The 27,479-nt window shown below is 41.6% G+C and overlaps 1 protein-coding gene across 6 annotated transcripts in view; it reads right to left on the bottom strand.

The window, feature by feature from the left end:
- Positions 1–27,479, bottom strand: part of pcgf6 (polycomb group ring finger 6) — an 88,928-nt gene that overhangs the window by 40,276 nt on the left and 21,173 nt on the right. For all 6 annotated transcript variants that reach the window (XR_009645867.1, XM_060842152.1, XM_060842157.1 and 3 more), the window contains exons 7-8: positions 10,584–10,611; positions 4,532–4,630 (exon numbers count right to left, since the gene is read on the bottom strand). Coding sequence is in view for 5 of the 6 variants with exons in the window: in XM_060842152.1 (XP_060698135.1) it covers positions 4,532–4,630; positions 10,584–10,611 (127 nt within the window). In the remaining variant the exon portion in view is untranslated. The remainder of the gene's footprint in view (positions 1–4,531; positions 4,631–10,583; positions 10,612–27,479) is intronic.

Here is a 27,479-nt window from a genome sequence, read left to right as displayed (position 1 = left end):
ATGCATTCAACTTAAAGACTAAACAGCCTTCTAAGTTTGTTCAATATATCACATCAGTTGTATGACACTTTGATCTTTTACTATAAATTCTGTGTCCTATGATCCTGCCCCACTAGCTACCTGACGAAGCAGCAGTGCTCCGAAAGACGTACTTCCAAATAAACCTGGACTATAACCTGGTGTTGTGTGATTTTTAACTTTGTCCACCACAGTCCAACACCAGCACCTCCTTCTTATACAGTTCACTTCTATCCCAGAAGAAATTCCAATGACCCAAAAATGTGAATCCTTCGCCCCTGCACCAGCTCCTCAGCCATATAAAGATCAAAGAACAAAGAAAATTTACATCCAGGAACAGGCCATTCGGCCCTCCAAACCTGAGCTGATCCAAATCCACCGTGTAAACCTGCCTGTTTCCACACTGTAAGTAATCTAATCTAATCCAATCTGTATTCCTCTGCTCCCAACCTACTCATACATCTATACAGATGCATCTTAAATGAATCTACTATGCCTGCCTCTACTACCTCTGCTGGCAACGCATTCCAGACACCTACCACCCTCTGTGTAAAGTACTTGCAGCGTGTATCCCCCTAAAACTTTTCACTTCTAACTTTGAAAGCGTGACCTCTCATTACTGAATCCTTCACCCTGGGAAAAAGCTTATCTCTATCTACCTTGCCTATACCCTTCATGATTTTGTAGACCTCAATCAGGTGCCCCCTCAATCTCCTTTTTTTCTAATGAAAACAATTCTAACCTACTCAACCTCTCTTCATAGCTAGCACCTTCCATACCAGGCAGCAGCCTTGTAAACCTTGTCTGCACCCTCTCCAAAGCATCCACATCCCTTTGATAATGTGGCAACCAAAATTGTACGTAGTGTTCTAAATATGGTCGAACCAATGTCGTGTACAATTTTAACATGACCTGCCAGCTCTTATATTCAATACCCCGTCTGATGAAGGCAAGCATACCATATGCCTTCTTGATCACTCTATCCACCTGTGCAGCAACTTCAGAGTACAGTGGACCAGAACTCCCAGATCTCTATGCTCATCAACCTTTTTCATGGCTCTTCCATTTACTGTATAATTTGCTCTAGAATTAAACTTATCAAATGCATCACCTCACATTTGTCTGGACTGAACTCCATCTGCCGCTTCTCCACCCAACTCTCCAGTCTATCTATACTGCCCTGTATTCTTTGACAGTCCCCTATGCTTTTGCTATTCCATCAATCTTCATGTCATCTGCAAACTTGCTGATCATACCAACAGTGCCCTCTTCCAGATCATTTATGTATATTACAAAAATCAGTGGTCCCAGCACTGATCCCTGTGGAACAACACTGGTCACCTTTCTCCATTTCGAGAAATTCCCTTCAACTACTACTCTCTGACTCCTGTTGCTCAATCAGTTCTTTATCCACCTAGCTAGAACACCCTGCACACCATGTGACTTCACTTTCTCCATTAGTTTACCATGGGGAACCTGATCAAACACCTTGCTAAAGTCCATGTATATTACATCTACAGCCCTTCCTTCATCCAACAACTTGTTTGCTTCCTGAAAGACCTCCATTAAGTTGGTAAGGCACTATCTCCCCTGCACAAAACCATGTTGCCTATCACTAATAAGCCCATTGTTTTCCAAATATAAATAGATTTTCTCCCTCAGTACCTTCTCCAGCAACTTTCCCATCACTGATGTCAGGCTCACTGCTCTGTAGTTACCTGGAATATCCCTACAACATGAACAACCCTCCAGTCCTCCGGCACCTCAACCTAAGCATGCTACAAAGATATCTGTCAGGGCCTCAGCTATTTCCTCTCTCGCCTCCCTCAGCAACCCGGGATAGATCCCATCCAGTCCTGGGGATTTGTCCACCTTAATATCCTTTAGCCTACCCAACACAACTTCATCCCTCCTTATTTCAATGTGATCTAGAATAAACAAACTTCTATCTCTAATCTCGACATTCATCATGTCCCTCTCCTCAGTGAACACTGATGCAAAGTAATCATTAAGAGTCTCACCCATTTTCTCAGGTTTGACACACAGCCTTTCATCCTTATCCTTTAGTGGACCAACCCTTTCTCTAGTTACCCTCTTGCTTTTTAGACAATAGACAATAGGTGCAGGAGTAGGCCATTCAGCCCTTCGAGCCTGCACCGCCATTCAATATGATCATGGCTGATCATTCCTAATCAGTATGTGCTCCCTGCCTTAACTCCATAACCCTTGATTCCACTATCTTTGAGAGCTCTATCCAACTCTTTCTTAAATGAATCCAGAGACTGGGCCTCCACTGTCCTCTGGGGTAGAGCATTCCACACAGCCACCACTCTCTGGGTGAAGAAGTTTCTCCTCATCTCTGTCCTAAATGGTCTACCCCGTATTTTTAAGCTGTGTCCTCTGGTTCGGCACTCACCCATCAGTGGAAACATGTTTCCTGCTGCCAGAGTGTCCAATCCTTTCATAATCTTATACGTCTCAATCATATCCCCTCTCAGTCTTCTAAACTCAAGGGTATACAAGCCCAGTCGCTTCAGTCTTTCAGTGTAAGGTAATCCCTCCATTCCAGGAATTGACCTCGTGAACCTATGCTGCACTCCCTCAATAGCCAGAATGTCTTTCCTCAAATTTGGAGACCAGAACTGCACACAGTACTCCAGGTGTGGTCTCACCAGGGCCCTGTACAGCCGCAGAAGCACCTCTTTGCTTCTATACTCAATCCCTCTTGTTATGAAGGCCAGCATGATATTAGCCTTCTTCACTACCTGCTGTACCTGTATGCTTACCTTCATTGACTGGTGTACAAGAACACCCAGATCTCTCTGTACTGCCCCTTTACCTAAATTAATTCCATTTAGGTAGTAATCTGCCTTCCTGTTCTTGCCACCAAAGTGGATAACCATACATTTATCCACATTAAACTGCATCTGCCATGCATCTGCCCACTCACCTAACTTGTCCAGGTCACCCTGTAATCTCCTAACATCCTCATCACATTTCACCCTGCCACCCAGCTTTGTATCATCAGCAAATTTGTTAATGTTATTGCTGATACCATCTTCTATATCATTAACATATATTGTATTCATTTATATATGAATAAAAGGCCTTGGGATTCTATTTAATTCTGTTCGCTAAAGTTATTTCAAGACTCCTTTTAGCCCGCTTGATTCCTCGTTTAAGATTGGTCCTACTCTCCCGACATTCCCCCAAGGTCCGTTTTGTTCTTAGCTGCCTGGACTTTATGTACATTTCCCTTGGCTAGTCGCACGATTTCTCCTGCCATCCACAGTTCACGAATCTTGCCTTTCCTATCCCTTGTTTTCAAAGGAACATGCCTATCCTGCACTATCTTTGAATGCCTCCCACATATTAATTGTGGTCTTCCCTTCAAATAGCTATGTCCAATCCACATTTCCCAGCTCTTGCCGAATTTTGATATAATTAGCCTTGGTCCGGTTTAGTACTCTTCCCTTAGGACCACTCTCACCTTTGTCTATGAGTATTCTAAAACTTACAGAATTGTGGTCACTATTCCGAAACAAATCCCCCACTGCAACTTCTACCACCTGGCCTAGCTCATTTCCCAACAACAGGTCCAATATGGCCTCTTCCCTCGTCGGACTACTGACATACTGATACACACACTCATACACACGCTCTCGTACACACACATACACACACACACACACACACACATATATCCCCCCCACACTCACATTCATGCACATACCTTCTCACAGGCTTATACTCCAGCACAGTCACACACAAACACACTTTATCAAGATTGCACACACGCAAACACACACTCTCTCACGTGCACTCACACTCACTCACTCTCTCATGCATGAGCACACATGTATAAGTCTGTGGGGTGAATTTGAATTTGCAGAATCATATTTGCAGATGCATTCTATTTTGCTCAAAAAGGCATAATCTCTGCAGACAATCCATGTAATATTTTGCAAATTCCACTTTGGATATAGAACCAGTCGGATTCAAGATTGGGATACACATAGACTCTAAACTCACACCTTAATGCATTGTCTGAGCTGAGATGTCTTTTTTTTATAAACCTTAAGTTAAATTGAGAATGTGGCTGAAAAGAAGTTCTGGGATTTACATATTAATGAATCGAAACCTACAACCCATTCTAAAGATTAAAGACTTAACAACAATCTAGGTTTATTCAATATATCATTTCAGTTGCATGATACTGTAATCTTTTGCTATAAATTCTGTGTCTTATGGTCCTGCTCCACAACTACCTGATGAAGATGCGGTGCTCCGAAAGCTAAAGCTTCCAAATAAATCTGTTGGACTGTAACCTGGTGTTGTGTGATTTTTAATTGTATCTATTACCATAATTCTTATGAAGTACAAGAAACGGATCAGTGTTTTCTGTTAACTTTATTCCATCAGACAGGTACATTGGGGATTTGCTTTTGTGGTGACCTAGGAGTAGTGGGGCTTGAGGATCAGTGCACTTTCCCAAGTTGGTCACAACACCTACCTGACAGATTGGGTCCAATTCCAGCTTCTTTCTAATGAACTTTTCAACATGTCGAATAGTTGCCTCCTCTGACACACGAATGTATTTCTTTTGCAGTGGCTGAATGAAAAACAGATAATCAGCTTAGAAGTTAAAGGAGGCACAGATTTAAAAGGTAAAATAGCCACCTTCTGTTGGTATATAAATAGATGCCAGAAGCCCTCATTTTATACTTAACATACTGTTCATCACCAGGATTATGTATCCCCTCTAGAAATGCAGTAGCTTTCATGCAGAGCCTGCTGTACACTTGAGGCACATTAATATATCTTCGTCTTGGACAGTGCTAAGTCAAAAGTCACCCAATATACCCCTTACTTTTAGATTTGTGTAACACATAAATCCAACATGCTTCATGTATAGTGTTACCATTAAATGTCCCTAGTATATTGTTAAATTTTGCATCTGATTATACTTACAAAACATAACAAAGACATTGAATTATAGAATATAAGAAATAGGAGAAGTAGGCCTTTCTGTCCCTCCAGCCCAATCTGTCATAAAAATATAATCGTGGACTCAAATTTTACTGTCCTGTCCTGCCCTGCCCCCACCCATTCTCCAAAAGCCTTGACTCCCTCCTGGATAAAAATTTGTCTAACTCAGCTTTCAATATCCTCAATGAACAGATTCCATTAGTCCATGGGGAATGAACTTCAAGGGTTAAATCTAACACAGGAACCAGGATGTGGATTTCAGCATCAGAATTGAGTGGTGTTGTCAAGGCCTTTCATTCCCCCATACTTTCATTTTATGTCAGGAGCTGGGGAGGACAGAATTCTCAGTGATCAGCACTCCCCTTCACACTGTTCCTACATTGAGGAAAAGCATCTGGATAATAACTAGTCAGCATGCTGAAGGATTCGTAAGTTCATTTTTTTTGGTATTATAGAATGATTGGTGAACCCCAGATGCATCCCACGTACAAGAATAAATAATCAAGTCATGAAACCATGAGAGTACACACCCTAATCTGCTGCAGTTTTAGAATAAATCTAAAAAGAAGTTACAAAATTAAACACAAGTGGAAATAAATGCACAAATGCATAGCCTTGGGCACGTTTGAAAATTTAACAGTTTTTAGCAAAGCACTTCTGTGAAGTATTGCAGAATTGGTGTCTTTGTCACTATATATAGGAGTAGCAGTGAGCAGCAAGGAAGAGGGAGGTAGAAATCAGTGAATAATGAGAGGAAAAGTTAAAGAAAACTCCTTCATCCACCCCAACCTCACAGTCCAAAGTATCTCTGTAAATTGCTGATACTTTTTTATAGCTATTTCAATCCCACAGCCAGATTTTCAGCCTCATTCCTAGATAGTAGACAGAGTGCAAACAACTAAATAGTGAAAATAATATAGTTGTTTTGCATATCGGTATATTTGTGTCATTTTAACATTGGTGCAGGCAGTTCTGCAGGGTTCAGATTTGCCGCTGATTCAATTTGTTACTGATGAATTTTTCTGGTCAGTTTTTTTAATGATTATTGAACATAATTTCTCAATTCAAACAGACTTCAGCACAGTGAGAACCTACTTCAACATCAAATCTTTCTATTCCCCGCCTGCTCTCAAGTACAGTAGAAGAATAAAAATAAAATGTCATTGCAAAATCACCAGCTTTGAGGATGTTACAGTAGGGTAAGGAGTCAGTCTAGAATGGGGGAGAGAGATAGTGAGCCTACATGCGCCAGTTTGTCCATGATTTAGGGGCGATGTCATCAGCACATGATCTGCTTGCATATTTTATCTCTCCCAGAAATTCTTGGGATTCACAGGATAGCAGCTGGATTATAGCAAGGAGGAGCTGCAAGGACAGATTTTAATAACCTAATGGTTGTTTCAGGCATGACTGCAAGTACAGATGTGCGACACCACATCAAACCTTACAGACAGATTGCAAAGAGCAGTGTGTTCCCCCATTGTGATGCTGATTAAATTGACATTCTATCATTTTTGTTGAATTAATAATACTGACAGTTCTAAAATTATACAATGGAGATTTAACCATGTGGCTGTATGTAGACTGTATGCCCTTTTCACATTTGATTTATTATATAAACACCAAATCACAAAATAAATCCTATGCCTTGCAATGTAAATCCTAATTCGAGGTATAAACTCTCATCTTATGACAAAAACCCAATCTTTATGACATAAACCCCTCCCTGTGATATGAACTTCAAATTGCATTATGTGACAAATTCTCTTTTTGTTGTCTGTATTTGATCTGTGTAAGCTCCAGCAATCTGTGAATTAAAAAATTCAGAGAACTGAGTGTTTCAATGGTTGTTTGCTCAGTACATCAAACCTATTTAAGAACACTGGGATGGGCTTTGTTGCAAAATTTTCAACATGAATACACAAAACAGTTTAAGGATCACTGAGGAGCATCCAAACAGTATATCAGCAGTTGGGGTAAACATTGCAGACATGGTGTGAGACAGAAACATATAAAGTTGAGAGTGGGGTGCTTGAAAAGCACAGGTCAGGCAGCATCCCAGGAGCAGGAGAATCGACATTTCAGGCATAAACACTTCATCAGGAAGCCCTGAAGGTCTTAGGCCCAAAACGTTGATTCTCCTGCTCCTCGGATACAGCCTGACCTGCTGTGCTCTTCCAGCACCCCACTCTCAATTCTGATCTCTAGCATCTGCAGTCCTCACTTTCTCCTCCATACTAAGTTGCACTGCTATATAGATGTACTGCCGAGTAGGGAATTAAACCGAGGTAGTTCTGTCTGTTGGGATTCAGGAAGAAGTCCCAACAAAAGGTGGACAGTTCGTGCCATTAATTGAATTGAATTTATTGTCATGTGTACGGAGGCACAGTGAAAAGCTTTTCTTGCGAGCAATACAGGCAGATCACAGAGTTAAGTAGCATAGATAAGTAAATAATAGATAGGTGGATTCTATAAATGGGAGGTTAGCCTTTGTGACTATCTGTAACTGTCTCCAATCTTGAATGGTACAGTTGCCATACCAGGTAGTGATACATCCAGACAGAATGCTCTCAATGGCATACCTATAAAGGCTATACCTTGGCAAGGGTATTTGTCATCATGCCAAATTTCCTCAGCTGCCTGAGGAAGAAGAGACATTGTTGGGCCTTTGTAAGCAGTGCATTCGCATGAAGAGTCCAAGAAAGCTTGTTGGGAGTGACCACTCCCAGGAGTTTGACACTCTCCACTTGTTCCACCTCTGTGCTGTTAATGTGTAGGGGGGCATGAGTAACATCCCCCGAATGTCAATACTGAGTTCCTTAGTTTTGCTGGCAGTGAGCGCTCAGATGTTCAGAGTGCACCATTTCTCCAGGCCTTCTACCTCCCATCTGTAGTATGTTTCGTCGCCATCTGAGATTCGACCAACTATGGTGGTGTCATCAGTAAACTTGTAAATGGCATTAGTTGGTATTTGGCGATGCAGTTGTGAGTATACAGTGAGTACAGTAGGGGGCTGAGTATGCACCCTTGGGGGCTTCAGTATTGAGTGTTTGTGAGGATGAAATATTGTCCCCAATCTTCGCTGATTGTGGCCTGTGGTCAGGAAACTGAGGATCCAGTTGCAGAGAATGGGGCTCAGTCTGAGATCACTAAGTTTAGTAATTAGATTCGAGGGGATAGTAGTGTTGAAGGCTGAACTGTGGTCAATGAGTAAGATTCTTACACAGCTGTTATTGGTGTCAAGATGTTCTCGGGACAAGTGAAGGGCAAGTGATATGGTATCTGACATGGATTGGTTGGTCTGAAAGGCAAATTGGAGTGGGCCAAGAGGAGTGGGGAGGCTGGAGTTGGTTATTGCCATGACCAGTCTTTCAAAGCACTTCATGACCACTGAAGTTAGGGTCACTGGGCAGCAGTCATTGAGACATGCTGCATGAGCCTCCTTAGGCACCTAAGGAACTCAGGAAAGAGCACCAGGAGCTGCTGTGGTCACTGGGCAAGATTAGAGCACATTGATAAATTGACTTGTTGGTAAAAAGTTGAATTATACATATAGGTATGCACTGGAGAGCAGTTTCCAGATTCCAGGCAAGCACAGTCCCAGGAAAGGAAGGTGATTGACCAGAATGTAAGCAATCATTAAGGCAATTCTTGATGGAGCACCTATGAGGCAGTTTAAAACCAGATCACCAAAGTGAGGAATTGTAATCCCTTGTGTTCACACGTTTAATGAGATTTCATGAGCTACCGTATCACTAAAGCCGGGGCTGGGGATTGAGGGGATTGGGGGGGGCGGGGTGCAGTGGTGGAGTTGCTAAGACAAATCATGGAATTTGTCTTGAGTGTATTTGCTAGTTGATCTGCTCTGTGGCAGTCTTTGAACACAGTCTGTTACCCTTGTTTTCTTCATGTTAATTCTGGGTATTAGAATAGAAGTTATACCTATATTGTCTTCTGTACAGTTGTGGGCACACCATAGAAAAGATGTGAGTGCATTAGAGGGAGTGCAGAGGCAATGTATAAGAATGGTTCTAAGTATAAGAAACTTCAGCTATGAGGATACATTGAAGAAGTTAGAGTAGATTAGATTCCCTACAGAGTGGAAACAGGTCCATCGGCCCAACAAGTCCACAATGACCCTCTGAAGAGCAACCCATCCAGATGCATTCTCCTACATTCACCCCTGACGAATGCACCTAACACTACGGGCAATTTAGCATGGCCAATTCACCCAATCTGCACATCTTTGGACTGTGGGAGGAAACCAGAGCACCCGGAGGAAACCCATGCAGACATAGGAAGAACGTGCAAACTCCACACAGAAAGTTGCCCGAGGCAGGAATTAAACCTGGGTCCCTGGCGCTGTGAGGCAGCAGAGTTGTTCTCCTTCGAGAAAAGAAGGCTAAGAGGAGATTTGTTAGAGGTTTTCAAAAGCATGTTTGGGATGAATCGTGTAGGCAGGGAGAATGTGTTCCCATTCATCAAAGGAACAAGAACTAGAAGATAATATAAGTATCACTTTATTCTAACACCCAGAATTAACATGCAGAAAACAAGAATTAGAGGGCATAGATTTGAAGTGATTTGCAAGAGAAGAAAGGATAATGTTAGAAAAAACGAGTTCACTCATCCAGTAGTACATTCACTTCTGTTATCCAAGTCATCAATATATATTGTAAATAACTGTGGTCCCAGTACTGATCCCTGTGGCACTCCACTAGTAACAGGATGCTATCCTGAAACTGCCCCTTCATTCCACCTCTGATTTCCATCATTTAGTTCATCTACCATCCATGCTAATATACTATCCAAACACTATAGGCTCTTATCTTATTGAGCAGTTTTATGCAGGAAGGCTTTTTGGAAATGCAAATATATCACACCTAGTTCCCCTTTATCAAGCCATCTGAGATTCGACCAACTATGGTGGTGTCATCAGTAAACGTGTAAATGGCATTAGTTGGTATTTGGCGATGCAGTTGTGAGAATACAGTGAGTACAGTAGGGGGCTGAGTATGCACCCTTGGGGGCTTCAGTGTTGAGTGTTAGTGAGAATGAAATATTGTCCCCAATCTTCACTGATTGTGGCCTGTGGTCAGGAAACCGAGGATCCAGTTGCAGAGAGTGGGGCTCAGTCTGAGATCACTAAGTTTAGTAATCAGATTCGAGGGGATAGTAGTGTTGAAGGCTGAACTGTGGTCAATGAGTAAGATTCTTACATAGCTGTTATTGGTGTCAAGATGTTCTCGGAACAAGTGAAGGGCAAGTGATATGGTATCTGACATGGATTGGTTGGTCTGAAAGGCAAATTGGAGTGGGCCAAGAGGAGTTATCTCCTCTTGTTATCTCCTGAAAGAACTCTAGTAAATTTGTTAGGAATGATTTCCCCTTTAGGAAGCCAGGTTGACTCTGTTTGAGTGTATTATATATTTCTAAATACTCTATTATTGTATTGTTTATAACAGAATTGAACATTTTCCCAATGACAGATGTTAAGGTCTGACTTATAGTTGACTGTTTTTTTCGTCTCCTTCCCTTTAGTTCTGAATGAGTAGTTTTGTTTACCACACACTTACCTTGTAGTCACCAACTCCAAGATCAGCTCTGCAAAACAGAACAGCATCATTAACTTGTGTTGGTCTAGAAATGAGACCAGTATCTTCACCTCAGCTCAATCTAAACATTCCAGAAACTTACAGCAGCCTCAGGTTTCAGGTGGGACTTTTCATTAGTTACAGACTGTTTTTTTTTTGAGAAACCAAATTGAACATTCAACACTAAAGCTGCAATGGGTGAAAGAGCAGATGAGACAAAGCAGGAATCACTGGTAAACAAATTAATTACAGTGGCATTTTCTTTCCATTTTTTTGTAATTTTTAGGGCTCAGATATTATAGGAGGACAAATGGATTTTCCTTTTGAATTAATTAATGACGACTTATTTATACTTTTGATCGCAGGTTCAGCATCTTCTCTAAGACATTAAAGCTGAGAGTATTGCTGCCTATTTTAGCAGCTGAGGTTACAGAACCACTGAATGTTACAAAATAGGAAGAAACCATCCGTCGCATCAGATTAGTAATGGTGCCACACAGTCTAATCACACTCATCTATTCACTTCTCCATACAACATGGGCAAGTCAGTAGCCTACCCAGCATGTATGAATAAATAACTAAGTGTCAACAGAGCTTGTTAAAAATTTAATTGACCTCAGTAATATCCTGCCCATGCCATAATTTGATTAGTATTGACAGCGGGTTGCATGGAATGAGCCTGCCTTTTTTAAAAAGAATGATAGTAGGAATTGGGGGAAGATACTATTTTCAAAGGTGATCCTTGCATATCATGGCCAGACCCCTCAAACTCACCACCAGCTTCTCACCTACCCTGCAGAGATGAGGTCCACCAATTTCTTCTCCTTTGTCTGAGTAGACTGAGTAACATACCCTTGCACTGACCTCACTAAAGTAGCGAATCCCTTCCCATCCTTTACCACCAACTAATTGGTCAGCAGCTCCAAAAGGTGGTACTTTCTCCTCAGTGCAATGGCTGCAGGGCAGGCGTCTTCTGAGTCAGTTTGCTAGCCGCTGACTTTCTCTCCATGGAGGGGTTAGAGATGTTATGCTCTCAAGGCCACCTCTGTAAAAGTCTGCCCATTAACTCAGTTTCTTCCTCTATAGAACTGTTGAGTATTTACAGCCCACTCCTTTAGTTATAATACCATTGATTCAGTTTGACACTTTATCCCTATGTATTTACGCTGTCCCTTTATTGTCTGAGTATGTGCACACCAATTTGCTCCACTACTCCATCTCACTGCTTAAAGCACTTTTCCATTCCTTGTACAGTTGGTTCTGATATAATATGATAGGTCCGTTCTCATGTGACATCACGTTATAAGATAATCATGCAATAGCCACACCTTTTAAACTAATGGGGCCGGAATTGTCTTATACGCAATACAGGTAAGGAAAGTTCATATTCTACAAATAATGGTCTAAATGCTTCAATCACATTAAAGCCAATTCGCAGTGATGAAACATGCGTTATAGCAGAACCAACTGTATTGCTTCTGAAATGATTTTGTACTTGTCACATTGAAAGGTGTCAACCACACCCCTGGCACACACACCCCCACCCCAATACAACCCTCTTGGAGAGGGATCTGGGAGTGCTAGTAGAGGATTCTCTAAAGGTAAACATGCAGGATGAGTCCGTGATTAAGAAAGCGAATGCAATGTTGGCATTTATCTCAAGAGGGTTGGAATGTAAAAGCACCGTTGTGCTACTGAGACTTTATAAAGCTCTGGTTAGGCCCCATTTGGAGTACTGTGTCCAGTTTTGGTCCGCACACCTCAGGAAGGACACACTGGCACTGGGGCGTGTCCAGCAGAGATTCACACGGATGATCCCTGGAATGGGAGGTCTAAAATACGAGGAACGGCTGAGGATCCTGGGATTGTATTCATTGGAGTTTAGAAGATTAAGAGGAGATCTAATAGAAACTTACAAGATAATACATGGCTTCGAAAGGGTGGACGCTAGGAAATTGTTACTGTTACGCGAGGAGACTAGGACCCGTGGACACAGCCTTAGAATTAGAGGGGGTAAATTCAGAACAGAAATGTGGAGACATTTCTTCAGCCAGAGAGTGGGGGCCTGTGGAATTCATTGCCGCAGAGTGCAGTGGAGGCCGGGACGCTAAATGTCTTCATGGCAGAGATTAATAAATTCTTGATGTCACAAGGAATTAAGGGCTACGGGGAGAATTCTGGTAAGTGGAGTTGAAATGCCCATCAGCCATGATTGAATGGCGGAGTGGACTCGATGGGCTGAATGGCCTTACTTCCACTCTGATGCCTTATGGTTTTATCAATCAATCTTTTTCAAGATTCTTTCAATATTTAAGTTACCATTTGGTCCCAGCAACAGATTCCTTTATTAGCTTCTCAATTCAGAAAACAAGATTTACATAAATGGCTACTGCAATGTAGAATCAGGATAATGGTCATATAACATGTGAAATGAAGAGACAGGTAGAAAAATGGGTAACAAGGTGGTTACAAAACAGATAGTAAGGAGTTAAACTCAGATTTATCAACTGGTGGAAAGTGGTGTGCCACCATACAAACCTACAAATTAGAAGCAGAAGTAGGCCACTCAGCCCCTTGAGGCCACAGTGAGGACTGCAGATGCTGGAGATCAGAGTCGAGAGTGTAGTGCTGGAAAAGCACAGCAGGTCAGGCAGCATCTGAGGAGCAGGAGAGTCGATGTTTCGGGCATAAGTCCTTTATCAGGATGAAGGGCTTATGCCTGAAACGTCGATTCTCCTGCTCCTTGGACGCTTCCTGGCCTGCTGTGCTTTTCCAGTTCTCCACTCTCCACTAAGTCCCTTCAGCCTACTTCAGACTTCAATAAGACCTTCGAGGAGAAAATGAGGACTGCAAATGCTGGAGATCAGAGCTGAAAATGTGTTGCTGGAAAAGCACAGCAGGTCAGGCAGCATCCAAAGAGCAGGAGAATCGACATTTCGGGCATGAGCCCTTCTTCAGGAATCGAAGAAGGGCTCATGCCCGAAACGCCGATTCTCCTGCTGTTTGGATGCTGCCTGACCTGCTGCGCTTTTCCAGCAACACATTTTCAGCTTCAATAAGACCTTAGCTGGTTTGATCACTCCACATTCTTGATTATCCTGATCACCTTTTACCTCCGTACTTATCAAAAATTTACCTACCTCTGCATTAAAATATTCAAAGAATCTGCTTTCATCATCTTTTGAGGGAGACTTCTAGAGACTCATGATGCTCTTTGAGAAAGATTTCTCCTTATTTTCGTCTTAAATGGGAAGCAACATATAATTAAATGGTGACCCCCCCCAGTTCTAAGTTCTCCCATGAAGAGGAAATAACTTTCCCACATCTATCCTGCCAAGATCCCTCAGAATTGATATGTTTCAGTCATGTTGCCTCTTATTCTTCTAAACTCCAGCAGATACAACCTAGCCTATCCAATCTTTCCTCATCAAGACAATCTGCTCATTCCAGGTAATAGTCTAGTAAACTCTCCCTAGTTTCTAACATACTTCTAACACATTTATATCCTTTCTTCAATAAGGAGACCGGTAGTTCATTTAGGATTGGCACTGGGACTACTATTGTTCATGGTTTACACAAATGATTTGGAATCAAAGTATAATTTCAAAATTTGTTGACATTCTAGAGTGGAAGAAGAAGGCAGATAATGCTGAAACGACTGGAAATCATCAGTGGAAAATGATAGAATTGACAGGTGAAAGGTCACTGAACTGAAACATGAACGCTGTTTCGAACTCCACAGATGAGATCTGGCGTACTGAACATTTAATTTTTCCAGCATCCTCAGTATTTTGCTCTTTTAAGACAGAAGGATACCTGAAGTGTTTTTTTTTAATTACAAAAGGGTTTTTAAAGAGTATGTGCACAAAAGATGCTTTACTTGCAGGCAAGGTAAGAACTAGAGAAACCGTAAAGGCAAAATTCTCATTATTTAATCTGATAGGAAATTCAGGAGAAACATATTTATCAGAGGGTGGTGAGAAGGTGAAAATCACTACTTTAAGAAGTAGTTAAGATGAACATATAGATACATTTAACAAGAACATGGATAAACATATGTGGGAGGAAGGAATAACAGGATATGCTGACAGATGGGAGACATAACATTGAGCTGGAATCCACAGAAGAATTACCACTTTCATGGGTGGTGGGAAAAAGAAGTTAGGAGTGAAAAAAAATTCACTAACGATCTGGAATACTGTTCTTAACTAGTGACATTCCAAATACAAAAAGAACACGAGACTAACAGCTTCAAAATTCTCAACAGAAGAGAATATAAATAGTTACAGCCTGAGGGCTGAGTTAAACATACTTAAAAACAGGAACCAGTATCAAACCGTGGCACATTAGACTAGACTCAGCTGCGCCCAGAAGGCTGTGTAGGACTGAGTCACTTAAATCACAAATCAACTTTAATCATTAAACCTGCAGCTTCATCCAGTGTCAGCAAGGATTCTGTACTTGAAGAGCTTCACATCTCCTGACAAAAACTGCAGGCAATGAAAAGTTGTGACTTGCAGAACGACATTATTTGTATTTAAGAAAATCCATGTTGTTACTTGGGACATGGGGACCAAATGTAATATTTCCAAATTTCTGATTACTGAAAGTTATAAGAGAATGTCTGATGTAAGGAATAATGCAAAGAGTTTTTGGGGAGATTTGAACAGACTGAATGGGTAAGCTACAAAATTGTAGAAAGAATATTATGGAGAAAAGTGTGAGATCATCACACTAAAAAAAGGTAGACAGGGAGACAGGGAAGTGTTGTTGTCCAAAAGGATCTAGGTTCCCCTGTACCTGAATGCTAGCATGCAGGGGCCACAAGCAATTAGGAAGGCAAATGATGTATTTGCTTTTATCAGCCAAAGAGTCATAGATCCATGATCATTTTGAATGGCAGAGGAGGCTCAGAGGTTTGATTGGCCTAGTCTTCTATGAAAGATAATTTCAGTACAGAAATAAAGATGTCTTGCTCTAACAGCCTTGGTCAGACAGCAGGTATAGAATACTGTTTACAGTTTTGGTCCCTTATCCTTATGCTTTCCTTAGAGGGAATGGAACAGAGATTCACTAGGGCTGAATCCTGGGATGGCAGGATTGTCTTATGAAGAGAGATTGAGGAGAGTGGGCCTGTATTCTTTGACATTTAGAAGAATGAGATGTAACTGCAGTGAAACCTTCAAAATTCTTAAAGGGATTGAAAAGGTCGATGCAGAAGGGGTATTTCAGCTGGCTGGGGGATAGTGTGGTCTAAAACAGTCTCAATACGAGAAGCAAGCCATTTAGGATTCAGATGAGAAGGAATTTCTTCAATCTTTGGAATTTTCTACAGCAGAGGGCTTTGGAAGCTCAGTGATTTGAGTGTGTTTAGGATAGTGGAAGATAGATGGATTTATAGGTATTAATGACAAGAAAGGATATGTGGAAAACGCAGGAAAATATTAATGAAGTATATGACCTAGAGTGGCAGAGAAGGCTTGATGAGTTAAATGGCCTACACCTGATCATATTTATTTTTATTCTCTGTTGCCATCCCTAATTGTCCTCAAACCAAGTGGCTTGCTAGTTTATTTCAGAAAGCAGTTAAGAGTCAACTATTGCTTTGTGGCCTGGAATTGTATGTAGGCCAAACCAGGTAACGACATTAGATTTCCTTCTCTGAAGGACGTTAGTGAGCCTGGCTTATTCACTGACAATTGATGCCCATGTTCAACATTACTGAAACCAGCTTTCAAATCTTTTTTCTTAATTGAATTTAAATTCCACCAGTTGCCATGGTGGATAGAATCCAAGTCTCCCAGGACATTTGCCTGGGCCTCTGGATTACTAGTTCAGTGATATTACCATCACATCACCATCTCCTTAGTGATTCTACCTGTACTGCAGAATCATCATTTTAGGCTTACAAACTGCAGAGATCACTAACTTCAGCACAAAACCCTCTCTCACCACCACACTATATACTGACCAATTGACCAACAGCACAAATCTCCTTTCTCTCTTTCTCACCTCCTCACCAAAAACATTGAAAAAATATCTTTACTTCTGATATCTCTACTATCACAGATGACAGTCTTCAGCCAACCTGTTTCACTCCACATGACATTAAGGAACAAATGGGCATGCTAGTTACAGTCACATTTCTGGGCTCCAACAATATCCCAACATAGCACAACCATCATATGTTCCAGAACAATCATGGTCCCAACTACACAGTTCCTGAGGGAGTGCAGTTAAGGTGTACAAAATTGATTCCTGGAATTGCAGAACTGATGTATGATGAGAGATTAAGTCATTCAGGATTGTATTGACTGGAGCTTAGAAGAATGAGAAGAGAATTTCATAGAAATCTGCAACATTGTAACAGGTTAGAAAGATGTTCCCCATGGTGGGGGAATCTAAAACCAGGATCATAGTTCAAGCATAAAGGGTAAACCTTTTAGGTCTGACATGAAGAGAATTTTTTTCACCCAGAGTGTTGTGGGCCTGTGAACTCATATCACAGAAAGTGGTTAAGGCCAAAACATTATGTGTTTTCAAGTAGGAAGTAAATATAACTCTTGTGGCTAAAGGGATCAATGGATATGGGGGGAGGGTGGGAACAGGGCTCAATGATCGGCCATGACCTTATTGAATGGCGGAGCAGGCTTATGGGTCGAATGGGTATCCTTACTCCTATCTTCTATGTTTACTGGAAGGGGATTGCAGCTATAAAAATAGGCTGATAAAGCTCAAGTAATTCTAGAGAGCAAAAAATACAAAGGAGATTTGAAAACTGGTTCAAAGTTGTGAAGGATTTAGATAGGATTAAGTTAAAAGAAACTTTCCATTGACTATTTGATGGTCGGTGAACATAGATTTAAAGCAATTGGCAAAAGCATCAGTGGCAACATGAGAACATTTTCTTAACCAATTAAATAGGGTTTGGAGTTCACTGTTTGGCTGGTTGGAAATTTTCAAAAATTGAACGAATATATGAAGATGTAAAAATGGTTATGGAGATATGGGAAAGCACAGGGTAGTGGGATTGGCTGGCTTGCTCTTTGAAAGAGCTGGTGCAGAGTGGATAGACTGAATGTACATTGATTAAACAAAAGATTTAATGAGGTCTGGAGCTGAGTGACCCCAATGGGACCCTGCGCATCCTTCCTAAAATGCGGTGTCAGGAATTGGACAAAATTACTTCAGAATCACAAAGCTTCAGCATAATTTCCTGAATTATTTACCCTTTTCCTCAACAAAAAGGCCTGTCTGGTTATTAACTGCTTTGTTAAGCAGTCCTGCAACCTTCAAACAGTAATACACAAAATGTTCCAGGTCTCTTTTTGCATTCCTTTTGAAACTGTTAAATTGATAATCATAGAATCCCTACAATGTGAAAGCAGGTCATTCAGCCCATTGAGTCAATACTGACCCTCTGAAAAGCATCCCACCCAGATGCAACCCCCTACCCTATCTCTGTAACCTTGCATATCTGTGGCTCATCCACCTAACCTACATATTCTTAGACACCATGGGCAATTTAGCATTGCCACTCCACCTAATTTGCACATCTTTGGACTGTGGGAGGTAACTGGAGCACCCAGAGGAAACCCATGCAGACATGGGGAGAATGTGCAAACTACTGACTGTGAAAGGAAACTGGAGCACCCAGAGGAAACCCATGCAGACACAGTGAGAACGTGAAAATTCGTCACCAACAGTTGCCTGAGAGTGGAATCAAACCTGGGTCACTTGCACTGTGAGGCAGCAGTGCTAACCACTGAGCCACCATGCCACCCATTTGGTTTATGTTATCACTTCTCAATCGTCCCACTGGAATATATCAGACCATATAAGCAATACCCACTGTGTTTATTTTATCTCAGCTTTAAAAGGTTCCTTCATTTTTTATTAACTCAAACCAAACTGTCTTTAAACCTTCAAGGATACTCTCTCTTCCTAGTACGTAAAAATTCCTGAATCAAAACTATTACCCCCATTCTATTTATTTCCTTCCCTATATTTCCTAAAAACCTTGCATCCAAGAACGTCAATTCTGACTCCCCTATAGTTTTTATTGCCATTGCCGACCAGTCTCAGGAGCAGTACATTCACAATCTTAAAAGTTTCTATTCAGTCGTCCCTCAACCTCCTGTGTTCCAGTGAAAACAAACCCAGTCTAACCAACCTTTCTTCATAGCTAAAATCCCTCATACCAGGCAACATCCTGGTAAACCTTTTCTGTACCCTGACCAAAGTATCCACATCCTTCTGGAAGTGTGGTGACCAGAACCGTATTCAATATTCCAAGTGTGGCCTAACTGAAGTTCTATAAAGCTGCAGCATAACTTGTCTATCCTTATACTTTGTGACTGTAAAGCTGCTCCTTTTTTTGCGGTATTTTCAGTGTTGCAGCTGATTTACTTGAATTCTAGGAACAGTAGTTACTATTTCATAACCTGTTGCATTGTTTTGGAACTTTGGTAAAAAAATCAAAACCATGGCACTTTAAAAAGGAGGAAGGGAGACAATGGCAGAGACCACATGGGAAGTGATTCAAACCAGAAAGAAACCTACACTGCTGTCTGACATGGCATATCTCTTTACCCCCTTGGCTCACAAGCCTCATTCCTGATGAAGGCCTTATGCCCAAAACATCGATTCTCCTGCTCCTTGGATACTGCCTGACCTGCTGTGCTTTTCCTACACCACACTCTCAACTCTGACCTCCAGCATCTGCAGTCCTTACTTTCTTCCTGTAATGAAGGTTACGTCAGGTTCCAAGCGATCGATTGTGTTAGAGGACTCTCTAGTCAGAGGCACAGGCATACGTTTCTACAGCCAGCAGAAAAATCAGAATGGTGTGTTGCCTCCCTCTTATCAAGATTAAGATATCTCAGGGAGGGTGCAGAATGCTCTCAAAGCGGAGAAGGCCCAGCAGGAGGTCATTGTACATATTGGAACTAACGACACAAGAAGGGAAAAGGATGAGATTCTAAAGGGAGAATATAGAAAGTTAGGCAGGAATTTAAAAAGGAGGTCCTCCAGAATAGTAGTATTTTGATTACTCCCAGTGCTACGAGCTAGTGAGGGTAGGAATAGGAGGATAAAGCAGATGAATGCATGGCTGAAGAACTGGTGCAGGGAAGAAGGGTTCACATTTTTGGTTTATTGGAATCTCTTTTGGGGTAGAAGTGAACTGTATAAGAAGGATGGATTGCACCTGAATTGGAAGGGGACTAATATTTTGGCAGGGAGATTTACTAGAGGTGGTCGGGAGGATTTAAACTAGTAAGGTGAGATGGTGGAACTCAGGGAGATAGTGAAGACAGAGATCAATCTGAGACTGGTACAGTTGGGAAAATAAGTGAGTCAAACAGTCAGGGCAGACAGGAACAAAACAGAGAACAAGGTAGGACTGATAAATTAAACTGCATTTACTTCAATGCAAGAGGCCTTACAGGGAAGGCAAATGAACTCAGGGCATGGTTTGCAACATGGGACTGGGATAATATAGCAATCACAGAAATGTGGCTCAGGGATGGACAGGCCTGGCAGCTTAATGTTTGAGGATACAAATGCAAGAGGAAGGATAGAAGTGGGGGGGGGAGGCGTTTTTGATAAGGGATAGCATTACTGCTGTACTTAGGGAGGATATTCCAGGGAATACATTCAGGGAAGTTATCTGGGTGGAACTGAGAAATAAGAAAAGGATGATCACCTTATTGGGATTGTATTATAGACTCCTAATATTCAACAGGAAATTGAGAAACAATTTGTAAGGAGATTTCATTTATCTGTAAGAATAACAAGGTGGTTATGGTAGGGGATTTTAATTTTCCAAACATAGACTGGGACTACCATAGTGTTGAGGGTTTAGATGGAGAGGAATTTGTTAAGTGTGTACAAGAAAATTTTCTGATTCAGCATGTGGATGTACCTACTAGAGAAGGTGCAAAACTTGACCTACTCTTGGGAAATAAGGCAGGTTAGATGACTGAGATGTCAGTGGGGGAGCACTTTGGAGCCAACAACCATAAATCTATTAGATTTAAAATAGTGACAGAAAAGGATAGACTGGATCTAAAAGACGAAGTTCCATACTTGTGGAAGCCTAATTTTAACGCTATTAGGCAAGAACTTTCAAAAGCTGATTTTCACAGGTAAAGGGATGGCTGGAAAATGGGAAGCTTTCAAAAATGAGACAACTAGAGTCCTGAGACAGCATTTTCCTGTTAGGGTAAAAGGAAAGGCTGGTAGTTGGAGGGAAAGCTGGATGACTGGACAAATTGAGGTTTTGGTTAAGAAAAAGAAGGAAGCATATGTCAGGTATAGACAAGAGGGATCAAATGAATCCTTTGAAGAGTATAATGGTAGTAGGAATATACATAAGAGGGTAATCAGGAGGGCAAAAAAGAGACATGAGATAGCTTTGACAGTTAAGGAGAATCCAAAGGGATTTTATAAATACATTAAGGAAAAAAGAGTAACTAAAGAGAGAATAGGGCCCCTCAAATACCAGCAAGGCAACCCATGTGTGGAGCCATAGGAAATGGGGCAGATACTAAATGAATATTTTGCATCAGGTTTACTGTGGAAAAGGACATGGAAGATATAGAATGTGGGGAAATACATGGTCACAGCTTGAAAAAAGTCCACATTACACAGGAGGTGATGCTGGATGTTTTTAAATTTATAAAAGTGGATACATCCCCAAGACTGATCAGGTGTACCCTAGAACTCTGTGGGGAGCTAGGGAAGTGATTGCTGGAACCCTGCTGAGATATTTATATTGCCAGTAGTCACAAGTGAGGTGCCTCAAGACTGGAGGTTGGATAACATGGTGCCACTATTTAATAAAGGTGGTATGGAAAAGCCAGGGAACTATAGACCAGCAAGCCTGACATCAGTGGTGGGCAAGTTGTTGGACGGAACCCTGAGGGACAGGATGTACATGTATTTGGAAAGGCAAGGACTGATTAGGGATAGTCAGCATGACTTTGTGTGTGGGAAATCATGTCTCACTAACTGTTTTTTGAAGAAGTAACAAAGAGCATTGATGAGGGCAGAGCGGGAGACGTGATCTATATGGACTTCAGCGAGGCGTTTCACAAGTTTCTGGTTTGCCATTTGGAAACAGAACTGGCTTAAAGGTAGAAGGCAAAGGGTGGTGTTTGAGGGTTGCTCTTCAGACTGGAGGCCTGAGACCAGTGGTGTGCTGCAAGGCACTGCTTTTTGTCAATTATATAAATGGTTTGGATGCAAACGTAGGAGGTATAGTTAGTAAGTTTGCAGGTGACACCAAAATTGGAGATGAAGTGGACAACGAAGAAGGGACCTTGAGCAGATGGGCCAATGGGCTGAGAAGTGGCAGATGGAGTCTAATTTAGATAAATGTGAGCTGCTGCACTTTGGAAAAGCAAATCAGAGTAGAACTTACATACTTAATGGTAAAGTCCTGGGGAGTGTTGCTGAACAAAGAGACCTTGGAGTGCAGGTTCACAGTTCCTTGAAACTAGAGTCGCAGGTAGATAGGATAGTGAAGGTGTTTGGTATGCTTTCCTTTATTGGTCAGAGCCTTGAGTATAGGAGTTGGGAGGTCATGTTGCAGCTGTACAGGACATTGGTTGGGCCACTTTTGGAATACTGTGTGCACTTCTGGTTTCCTTCCTATCAGCAGGATGTCGTGAATTTGAAAGGGCTCAGAAACAATTCACAAGGATATTGCCAGGGTCGGAGGATTTGAGCTGGGAAAGATAGAATAGGCTGGGGCTATTTTCCCTGGAGCATCAGAGGCTGAGGAGAGACCTATAGAGGTTTAGAAAATCATGAGGGGCGTGGATAGGATAAATAGGATAGGATAGGATACAAGGTCTTTTTTCTGAGGTGGGGGGTCCAGAACTAGAGGGCATAGATTTAGGGTGAGAGGGGAAAGATATAAAAGAGACCTAATAGATGTAGGCTTGCTCGCTGAGCTGGAAGGTTCATTTTCAGACGTTTCATCACCACACTAGGTAACATCTTCAATGAGCCTCCAGACGAAGCACTGCTGGTACTTCCTGATTTCTATTTATATGTTTGGGTTTCCTAGGGCTGGTGATGCCATTTCCTGTTGTGATGTCATTTCCGGCAGTGACGTCATTTCCTGCTCTTTTTCTCAGGGGGTGGTAAATGGGGTCCACTTCAATGTGTTTGTTGATAGAGCTCCAGTTGGAATGCATGTGCCTAGCAATTCTTGTGCCTGTCTCTGTCCTAGGATGGATGCGTTGTCCCAGTTGAAGTGGTGTCCATCCTTATCTGTATGTCAGGATACTAGTGAGAGAGGATCATGTCGTTTTGTGGCTAGTTGATGTTCATGTATCCTGGTGGCTAGTTTTCTGCCTATTTGTCCAATGTACTGTTTGTTACAGTCCTTGCACGGTATTTTGTAAATTACATTAGTTTTGCCTGTTGTCTGTATAGGTTCTTTCAAGTTCATTAGCTGCTGTTTTAGTGCGTTGGTGGGTTTGTGGGCCACCATGATGCCAAGGAGTCTGAGTAGTCTGGCAGTCATTTCTGAGATGTCTATGATGTAGGGGAGAGTGGCTAGGGTTTCTGGACGCGTTTTGTCTGCTTGTGCTCATTGGGTAGTCATTCTTTTTGAATACACTGTATATGTGGATATCCATGATCCTCTCACCAGGAAGGTAACACATCATCCTGGACTCTCGTTTGCTGGCACAGAAACGCCTATCTATTCCCCTGACCACTGAATCCCACTACAGCATTTCTATGCCTATTTCTCCCTCCCTCTACAACAGAACCAATAATGGTGCCATGAATTTGGCTGCTACAGTTATCCCCTCAGAGGCAATTACCCTCAACAGTATCCAAAATGGTATCTCTGTTTTGCAGGGGAATAACCACGTAAGTTTCTTGCACCGTTGCATAGCCCCCCCTGCTCTGCTTGGTGGTCACCCATTCCATTCCTGCCTGTGGAGCCTGAGTCTGCAATGTGACCACCTCTCTATACATGCTATCCATGACATTCTCCGCCTCGCAAGTGTTCCACAGTATCCTCAGATGCTCTCCAATTCTGAAATTCGGGCTTCCAGAAGTTACAGCTGGAGGTATTTCTTGCACACGTGAAGGTCCGAGGCACTGGAAATGTGCTCAGCTTTTCAGATCGAGCAGACTATGATTTGGAGCTCTCCTGCCATGACTTACCCCCATGGTGACTCAGTGGCTAGCACTGCTGCCTCACAGCGCCAAGGACCCGGGTTCGATTCTCAACTCAAGTGACTGTCTGTGTGGAGTTTGCACATTCTCCCCTTGTCTGTATGTGTTTCCTCTAAGTGCTCCAGATTCCTCCCACAATCCAAAATGTGCAGTCAGGTGAACTAGCCATGCTAAATTACCCATAGTGTTAGGTGTGTTAGTTAGGGATAAATATAGGGTAGGGGAATGGGTCTAGGTGGGTTACTCTTCGGAGAGTCAGTGTGGACTTGTTAGGCTGAAGGGTCTGTTTCCATACTGTAGGGAAACTAATCTAATCTAAAAAAAACTTACAATGTTAAATCCTTTTACTATTAAGATAAAGCTTCTGATGCTCTCTGCTCCAATAACAATTTCTCAAAAGTTACCTGCTAATCACCAACAAGTTTCCAGAAACGGTTTAGGCTCGCACAGGTGAGAATAAAAATAACTTGCTAAATTGCCTTGCTAAGGGTGTGTTTGTGGGATGCTTCCTATGTTGGAATAGATGATAATTAGTAGTTATATCATATATTATCTTGTTAAGTATTTCCTTAGAATTAAGGTTATGTCAATTCTTCTTTTTTCTATATTTTAATTGTGCTGTAAGAATAAAAATTTTGTTTTGCTTCAAGCCTAGTGGTGGATCAATCCAATCACATCTGGAACACAGTATCTCACACTTGCCTTTAAATAGATATAAAAGTTAGGGTATAAACTATCTCCTTACTATATTTTGGTGTAGGTTGTCTGTTCTGGCCTCCAACAGTGTCGCTTGGTCAAACTCCTGCATTGGGGTCTACCTACAGCACATGGATGGCAACGGTTCAAGAAGTTAGCTCACCACTTCCTTCTCAAGGGCAACTAGATGAGCAATAAATGCTGGCCAGCCAGCAGCAAGCACATCCCACAAGTTAATTTAAAAAAAAAGTGAAGTTGAGACCACAACCAGACTAACCACAATCTTGTGGAATGGTGGAGCGGGTCCAAAGGGCTGAACGGCCTACTCCTGCTCCTAAATCATGTATCTCTCCACCACTGTACCAACTCCTGGAACCATCTCCCTAATAGCGCCATCAATTTACGAACATCAGACGGACTGCCGCACGTCAATTAGGGACAGACAATAAATGTTGAGCTTGCTAGCAACGTGTACATCCAGAGAATAAGTAGCTTTCATGCTCTCCTTTCTTCTCCTCTTACCCTATGTAGTCTGATTGGAGTCTGAATCTAACATTCTATTAATCTTGGCCTCAGATGGCTTGCTGTAGAACATCCTTGGAGTTGGCTGCTACATTCAGTTCATGAACCACTGAGCAAACTGATTGATCTGTACAGGCAGTGCAATGGAACAACATGCAGCATGTGCACCTCAGGCACTTAAGAGCTGGCCAGCGAACAGTACAGACATGTCTATATCAAGGATGGAAATATTCAACATGATTAAAGGTGATTCTTTTTTGTCAAATCTGAAAGTATTGTAGCAAGGCAATTATCAATAGACAAACACTCAAAACCTATAGTTAGTGCTGGTTAAATTGAGTTCAAGACAAAACAACTCTCACGTCTTCACTGCCGAAGTAAAACAACTAAACCCTCACCACCTGCCCCTAACATCTCCCCCCTCTACATCCAGGTATAACTAAATTCTCACCCTCAATCCTGGCTACAATTCTTGCACACAATAATACAGTCTCAAATCACCTGATATGAGAACTTGATGGTGACAATGGAGCAATTACTCCAACATAGATAGTAGCTCATAATTTTGCATCATTCTAGAGTTTAGTCAGTATTGTGGCTACACATTGTGTAACTAACATCTGTAGTGACTAGCATAAGGTCAGGACATTCAGACAAGACTTGCACCAGGATCCTGATACAAACCTGCAATGAAAAGGCCAACCATGCAAAAAAAATCATATAATGATCCTGTAATTAACATCACCTTTAGGATTCAAACACATTTCTGTTTTCCAGAAAAATATCTAACTCTCAAAGCCTGTGGTCTCTGCAGCCACCCAGTGGGCACCAAGTATAACAGCACCCCAAAATCTGAACAAGGCATGAAAAAAAAATCAAAATAATCAAGACATGATAAGTTAGCACATCCAGATGAAAGAACTATGATCTTGAGCTATAATGAATAAAAAAAGACACTTATGATTTTATGGAACATTTAACGTGCTTCTAATTTCTGATATTTATTTGTCTTGGAGCAGGAGATCCACATGCAACAATGTAACATGAATAGTGCCACTCAATATGGTTCATCAGGAACACTAATTATCCTGAGAAGAGCAAGCTGAGGCATCAGGGAGTCTGGTAACATGAGTCCTGATTAGACTCCACTCCCTCTTGAACCAATCCCAATACTTCTCTCAAAATCATTCAAAGGACAAGCTTTGGGCCAAATAAGAATTTAGAATGTACAATCTTGCTGTTAAAGGACTCTTATGGTGTAGTAGTGTCCCTACCTTTGAACCCAGGAGGCCTGGGCTCAGAGGTGTATAATAATATCTCACATGTTCATTTGAAAATATCTACAATATTGCTGTCTAATTTCTCAATGTAATATAAAATTCTGACATTAATATATAATTTTAAAGGAAGTATAGGAAGTCTAAAATCAGATGTTAGACAGTGCCAGGTTGGAGGAAAGACCATTTTGACCTAGTACACATAACCCTTCCAGATTGTTGCATTATCACAATGTAGCATCAAACTGCATTCTGAACAACCTAGATTACTAGCCCTTCTCAATGTTCCTTGCCCCAGGATAAAATAAACTCTCCCTAATATCAATTTGAAATTAAATCTAACTAGAATGTTGTCTGTTACTACAATTCAAACAGGAATATTATGGGTTTCATTTATCTACTGTTTTGAATGCCCTACCTGGTTTCTAGGTATTAATTACTGGAGATGCTAAAGAAGGTTGTACTGAGAGTTTTACTTCACAGCATCATACAATACTGTAAAGCACAAGGCAGGAGCAGGTGAAATTACCCCTGAAATCCCCTGTAAAATTCACTGATGGGGTAACTAAATATCAGAAAAGTTGCCCTCATAAGTTGAATGCAAGTGAGCAAAATGTACCTTCTGACATTCAACTGCATTGAAAAGGCACACCGCAGTTGACTTATTGTACTTGGGAATGAGTAGCCACTGCTTTCTTTTATTCTTTCATGGGATGTAGGTATCACTGGCAAAGCCAGAATTTTTGCCCATTCCTACCAGCCCTTAAACTAATTGGCTTGCTGGGCCATTTCAAAAGGCAACTGACAGTCAACAACATTGTTGTGGATGTCGAGGTCTCACCAGGTAAGGATAGCAGATTTCCTTCCGAAAAGACTTTATTGACCCAGATGGGTCCTTTATGACAATCAAAGATAGTTGTCACAGACACCAATACTGATGTAGTTAAATGAATTCAAGTTTCTCCAATTGCCACAGTCGTATTTTAACCTGTCTACAAAGTATTAACCTGAACCTCTGAATTACTAATTGAGTGAGGTTAACATGATGTCACCATCGAGTAAAAAATGAGGTCTGCAGATGCTGGAGATCACAGCTGCAAATGTGTTGCTGGTCAAAGCACAGCAGGCCAGGCAGCATCTCAGGAATAGAGAATTCGACGTTTCGAGCATAAGCCCTTCA

Source organism: Hemiscyllium ocellatum, chromosome 22 (assembly GCF_020745735.1).
Source record: "Hemiscyllium ocellatum isolate sHemOce1 chromosome 22, sHemOce1.pat.X.cur, whole genome shotgun sequence".
NCBI lineage: Eukaryota > Metazoa > Chordata > Chondrichthyes > Orectolobiformes > Hemiscylliidae > Hemiscyllium > Hemiscyllium ocellatum.
This window is presented reverse-complemented; position numbering and strand designations above follow the sequence as displayed.